The 6740-nt window shown below is 38.3% G+C and overlaps 1 protein-coding gene across 2 annotated transcripts in view; it reads left to right on the forward strand.

Moving 5' to 3' along the window:
* The window catches only part of PDE5A (phosphodiesterase 5A, cGMP-specific), a 58875-nt gene that overhangs the window by 50636 nt on the left and 1499 nt on the right, over window positions 1-6740 (forward strand). For both annotated transcript variants that reach the window (XM_009582625.1, XM_009582624.1), the window contains exons 15-20: window positions 480-567; window positions 1697-1797; window positions 1892-1969; window positions 2847-2910; window positions 3482-3556; window positions 4080-4163. In XM_009582625.1, coding sequence (XP_009580920.1) covers window positions 480-567; window positions 1697-1797; window positions 1892-1969; window positions 2847-2910; window positions 3482-3556; window positions 4080-4163 — 490 coding nt within the window. The remainder of the gene's footprint in view (window positions 1-479; window positions 568-1696; window positions 1798-1891; window positions 1970-2846; window positions 2911-3481; window positions 3557-4079; window positions 4164-6740) is intronic.

The following is a 6740-nucleotide window of genomic DNA, read 5'->3' on the forward strand; positions in this document are numbered from 1 at the left end:
CTTCTGATTAGATCTGCATTATTACTTACAAGCTCAGTAGTTGAGCTGACTAAATATGCCAGGCAGGTGTTTAAAATGTTACAAAACCCAAAACTGTCACTTAAATTTTGCTTGTGAATGAACCCTTCTTGTTGCCTTTCCTTTTCATACAAGAACTTTCACTCTTTGTAAAACCTTGTATTACATTCTCACTCCCTGTGTGCAGCTGGTCTCTACAGGTAACGGAAGGCAGAAAACTAGAGTTGTCAGTAATCTGACAAAGTAACAGTATTGTCTTTTTATCTGTACTCCCCCTGCATCCTTCCAAATGTATTCATTTCTGTTACACAGAAGGGGGAAAGAAACTGGTTAAGAACAAGCACGGGTGGGTGGAGGTAATGAGAAGATAATGAGAAGAGGACATTAAAAGGAAAGTTATTTCTGAATTAGTAGTATGTTTAATTTGATTTCTCCATCTGATGGGTCTTTTTACTCCTCAGAAGCGAACATCCGCTGGCGCAACTGTATTGCCACTCAATCATGGAGCATCATCATTTTGATCAATGCCTTATGATCCTGAATAGTCCAGTGAGTGCCACATTTTTGTGTATGCTGAAGGAAACTATTCCCTATTTTACTTTTTATTTTTAGCTTTTGGATAGATTCCCACCCTTATACATTCCTAAGTGATCTTTATTCCTTTTTGGGTAAGGAAAGCAAATGCAGCAGTTTTGAAATCACAGTTCCATTGCTGAGTGCCACCAAACCTTTCCAAGTGTTGCCTGATAAGGGAAGCCTTGCTAATATCCTTTTGAGTACCTGCTTCCTTGGACCAAAGGAAACAAGTCTTTGTTGCCATTTGCATGACCTCTTATGAACCACCAAACAAACCCAAGTCCTTGCTCTCATTTCAAAAAACATTCTGGCCTACACATACACAAAGCAGTCCTGATGAGACCAAACCAAACACTGCTAATGTTGACATTCCAAAGTGAAGCCAAACCTAAGTTAAGTAAATATGCAAATAAAACTACATTCTTCTTCTTTTATATGATTAACTAATTCTAAGACCAGTTATTCAGCATGCACAATCATTTCAAAGCAGTGTATTTTCACTGCTCATTTCGTATCACAGATACGGTACTTCCGGCATCCTTTGTATTGTAATGATTCTTTCCTATTCAGACAGGAAAATATGGAAAAAAAGTGGAGGCAAGTTTGCCATTTCACCAGCTCCATAGTGCTTTGGTGTAACGGTGGGCTGCTGAGCTTATATTTCTATGTAATAGCTTGTTATTTATGTCGCTTCATAAAAGGAAAATATTTTCCTGAGGTGTATAGGCAGGTACTGGAATCTGTTATCATTCCTCTGCTTCGGGAGGGGGGGGAGAGGAAAGAGAAATGCTACAATACAACTAGTGGCAAATTTAATTTTGATGAATGAAATGGACTTAAAGGCTTTGATACTGCTCTGCTTACAGTTTCATTTTGTAATAGTCAATTATAATGCTGCTGTTGTGTGGCTTTCTGCCATTACTCAAGACAACTGGAATTTTTATTTTTAAATTGGGGAATCTGCAAAAGAAAACAGGGTAAAAGAATGACAGCAGGTATCAGCAAGCAACTCATAATGATTTAGTATCTAAGAGCCATTTTAGCAAACTGGTGTGCTGTTGCCCATTTTACTGATAACACTGGTTTTGTTGTTTTTGTAAAGGGAAATCAGATTCTCAGCAGCCTTTCCATTGAAGAATACAAGGCCACACTGAAAATGATAAAACAGGCCATTCTTGCTACAGACCTAGCACTATACATAAAGTAAGTCAGAGGCAGGTTTGGCTGGACAGTCATTGCTGGATGTTTGCATTGTGTAAGCATGCTGCAAAATCTTTTGTTTTAACTTCTGTTAAAGGAGGAGAGGAGAATTTTTTGAACTTCTAAGGAAGAAGCAATTTAATTGGGAAGATCCTACACAGAAGGAGCTATTTTTGTAAGTAAAAGCAGAATGATTAAGAAGTCAGTTAATATTATTAGGTACCCAATTTTCCATGCCATGTTGCTGTGAATTTCATTAAAACCAGCAGATCTGTGTGCTCTGGGCCTGTAAAAACTGTCACTGGTACATAGGTCACTGAATGACTTCCTGGGTCTGAATAACTAAGTCTGCAACCTGTATAATAAACTTTGTTAAGTAGTACATGGAGTTACATGAGCATTTCTGTTCTTCCTAAAGAGTGTAGGGTTCCTATCTAGGTACCATGTTCTTTGGCTGTTGATACTTTATACTTAAATATTGAATTGCTGAAACCAGTAACTAAAGATTCAGGACAGGCAGTTTGTTTTGAAGCTGATTCCTTACTGGCCGTGAAGAAAAAAGAAGATTAAGAATAGAAACACATATTGTAATGCACAGAGACAGAAAAGCAGGTTTACATAGGCTGTCTCGGAAAGGAAGGATGCCATATTTCAAATTCAGTGTCTTTAAAAAACAGTCTAATCTAGTCATGTTCTATGTCTATTTCCATTTAAGTCCTTGGCCCTCATCCTGTCAATAAAGATGGCAGTCACTGCTAATGTCAGAACTAAATAAATGCTATCTGTCCAGTACCAAATAGAATGAAACAGTTCATTTGACATGAATCCACCAAATGAGCCAGTCCAGATTTGCTCATTTCTGTGTACTCATTTCACACAGGTGAAAGTCTACCACACCATCGAGCCTTTATAGCCTTGCTTTAATTTCACTTGTTTTTCTGACTTCGATGTTCCTTGGAATTTTATATTCTATTTTACTCATCACTTGACTTGGTGGCTACATACATGTCACAATACAGTAATATATAGATTTCTTTCTGTTTTTTCTACAGAGCAATGCTGATGACTGCTTGTGATTTATCAGCCATAACCAAACCATGGCCAGTTCAGCAACGGGTATATGCTTAATTTTAAGATTTGCCAAATACAAACTCCATATAACAGCTCTGCTTCCTCCATCCAGTCCTTATTGCAAAGGCAGTGGTGGAATGCAGAGCCTTAGGAAGCAATCCTTCAAAGTGCTGTATGTGGATTGAAGACTTTCTCGGGTCTTTGTAGCAAGATCTGTGCATTTAGCTATGTCACCGTGTTAGCAGTAATCTGAAGGTAAATCAGGAATCTTTGTTCTTTCCAACATTTCTGTCACTACAAGGCAGTCAATTGATACAATAGTATCAGCTGACCTTTTTCTGTGTGTTGATCATTCCAACTGTTATCAGTGGTAAGATGCCTATGTGCCATTTTATTCACTTTGCTTTGTCAGAGTAAATATCAGCACATGCAGGTGTTTTGTTTGTGCACAGATGTGTGCATGAAGAATTCTAAAAGCTAGCTGTTAAGCTGGAGAGTCTCATTATGGGGTCCCAATTCGATATATCCTAAGGAGAGACAGGAATCACAGGAAACAGTTTTGATTGTAGGTAGCAAGCACACTTCTAGAGCTCTCAATGTGTGAAATCTCTTACAGATTGCTGAGCTTGTAGCTACTGAGTTCTTTGATCAAGGAGATAAAGAGCGGAAGGAACTCAACATAGAACCAACAGTAAGTGGCAGAATCATGCAGAATCACCTCTTTCAAAATGGCTTCTACAAACAGCACTTCACATTCCTTTCAAAAGCCACAATTTCTCCCACTGACCAGAATATATGACCAACTCCTTCCCTGTCTTCCTACTAGTCAGTTTTCTTCTGTGGTTCCCAAACACCAACAGTGTGTCAGTATCTCTGAGCCAGAAGAAGAGACAGCATTATTTCTTCTAAATCGGTATTACTAAATTGTCTAGGAAATACACTCCTAAATTGGTACCTATTTGCAACCTATCCAAAACCAGTAAGCTTGTCTATTTGTCTAGCTATTTGGGCTCTGTCAGTCCAAAGACTATCTCCTAAGGCAAGTCATGCAGTCAAATTCCCTGCATTGTAACACATGTACTGATACCCTGCTGTGCTGAGCTTGCTGTGCTTTTTAAGGTGCTGCTTTTTAATTCCAGCCTGTCTCTTTGGTTTTGGTTGGCTTTTTTATTTAATGCATTTAAACACAGAGCTTGTTTACTTCTTATCTGCAGGATCTAATGAACAGAGAGAAGAAAAATAAAATTCCCAGCATGCAGGTTGGATTCATAGATGCTGTTTGTTTGCAGCTGTATGAGGTATGGTGCCTAAGAAAGAACTGCAAATATTTAAAATCAGAGCTGCTTACTGTAGCCTCTAATAGATGCAGATTTAAAATTAATAAAAATGAAATAAAAAACTAGTCCCTTAGTTAAAAAAGATTTTTTTGTTATGTATTACATATGGTTCATTATTCAGTTAATGAAATGATTATTTTGGTATTTATCATTAATGGTATGTTTGTCTGATTAATGTATTTTGTTACAATTTTTTAAAACCTGGTGGTAATTGCTGTGCTCTGTGCACTTGGTGTTAGATCCCTGGGTTATATTGTGGATTCCAGCAGCTCCAGTGGGCTGCTATGATCATCAGGGGAAGTCACAAAACTAATGCTTTGCTATCTAGGAAAAGAATGGTATCCATGTAGTGCACTGATAAAAAGTGTTGTTTAAGAGTTTTAAAGAATTCAGAATTCTTCATGCAAAAGGTGATATGCTATGTACAGGAAATTTACCTGAGTTTCACATTTCCCATCCCATTTTTTTCTTTCTCTTTCATCACACACAAAAGCAGTGCATGAGAGAATTCATTGAAATGTTTTTCATCCTGGTCACAAACTGTATAAGCAGATGCTTGGTCAGATATAGTGTGAAACAAAACATAATGATTTCTGATTTTTTTAAACCAGTAAAGCACTAGAGTGAAAGCCCATTCATTGAGACTGTAGCAAGTATTTTACAGGAACTGAGGTGAGAAAAAGAAAGATACAGATAGCCTAACTCTTAAGAATTTTCCAGTGGGAGGAACAAGGTGATTACTCAAATTTTTCCATCTTACACAGTAAACTTTTCTAAAAAGAATCCACATCCACCAGTTGGAAGGAAACAAGGATAGAGGAAGGAGAGGGAGCTGCTAGCTGCTGCCCCTGAAACTCACATGTTTCTGTACTGTAGAAACTGTTTGTCAGGAAAATAAGGCAGCCTTTGCTGGGAAGCCTCAGAAAACTGTCTCCAGTAGGAGGTAGGCCATTGAAAGAAGACTGAGTATCTGTGGAAAGGTACAGACTATACAAACTGAAAATTCTTTGAACAGAACACCTGAGCAGGTTTGAATGCCCACAGCTCCCGAGCCTGAACTTACATACTTTTTCTCGTTAGGGGAGGGCTTTACCTTTCCATTTATGAAAAGACCAGAAAATTTTCAGTTATTTACTCTGAAATATGCACTGCAGCTTACATCAACAGTTACCAAGTAATACTAGTCCAAACTGTACCCAGCTCCTGTACAGTTCCTGCAAGGAAATGAAGTGCATGAGTAATTTCTAGCTACTGTGCCCCTGCTTTGTAACTGCAGCTTTATTATGCCACAGTGAATACAAAGCCATTCCTGGTTAGCAGTCAAAAGCACTTACAAGTGTTTGGAGTCTTCTCCCTTCTCTTTAATTGGGGAAGAAAGCAGGAGATGCTACGTTCACAGGAGGGGGTCTAAGGAGCATCTTTTTGTTCAGAACATGTTGCCTCTTACAGCTTTTCTTGTATCACTTTTACTTCTCAATCTTGTCTCAAAGTCTGACCTGAGCTGGAACAGCACGTAGGAGGCTGCCTGGGACTTTATATAGACTCAGAGTATGCCACCATGTGTCCTAACCTGACAGATAAGTGAGAGTGACTTACCTGCAGGGGCGGAGAGCACTGAAGAGGATGGGGAGCCTATGAGGAAGTGACAAAACCCATAACAGTACTGGTAAATCCAAGGAAGGGGCTATGGTTTGAGCTGATCCAGTGTTTGTTTATTTTGACTGGAGTACAAGTAGGGGATATTACCTGCTTACATAGATTTTTGTTTTCTTCAGTGAGTAAAACATATAAACAACTTCAGCCTTACTTTGAAAATGAACAAGTGCACAGTTCACTCTCCAATGTTCTAATGCTATAAAAGCAAACAATAAACACGGTTGTAATGACAGCCTTTTCACTGTTTTCTTAGCTTTCATCCAGTCAGTAGGAACTTGACACACAATGCGAACAGAGATGAGTTCCCAATACAGCACTGCAAGTATGTTGACTTACCACGTTACTCAGAGTAGGTCAGATCCCAATGAACTGAAGTTTTGTGGCTTGTGTTAGCTAGATAACCAGGGCAGTTAAACTGAATGATCTACAAGTCTTCCCTTTAAGTTCAGAAATCTGAAAAAATAAGAGAAATGTGTTTCATTCTCTTCGTTTTTTAATTGAAAAAAGTACCATTTAGTAGTTTTAAATGCTGTTTAGATATATTCAGATAAATAAAACAGGAAAACTCCAGAGATATTTGACAGCCCCATTCTTATTATAGTGGTAAAATCAAGAATAATTCAAGTAAGTCTACTGGAACTAATAAAGCAGCCTATAAAGCCAAAAGGAACTATGAAGATTTATACAAGCTGATAATTCAGTACGGTCCCTACGTAAAGTTACAGGAGAATTAGACATTGCTACCTCACATTATTTGAATGAGACCTGAATTCCGTGTGAAATTCTGATTGATTTTACATTTTGTACAGCAGAGGGGCCAGGATTCTTCTCTGTGTACTTTGCAGTCGGTCATAGTAGTTACAGAATCAGTGGGCTCAAACA

The sequence above is a fragment of the Fulmarus glacialis genome, unplaced genomic scaffold, assembly GCF_000690835.1.
Source record: "Fulmarus glacialis isolate BGI_N327 unplaced genomic scaffold, ASM69083v1 scaffold39217, whole genome shotgun sequence".
Taxonomy (NCBI): domain Eukaryota; kingdom Metazoa; phylum Chordata; class Aves; order Procellariiformes; family Procellariidae; genus Fulmarus; species Fulmarus glacialis.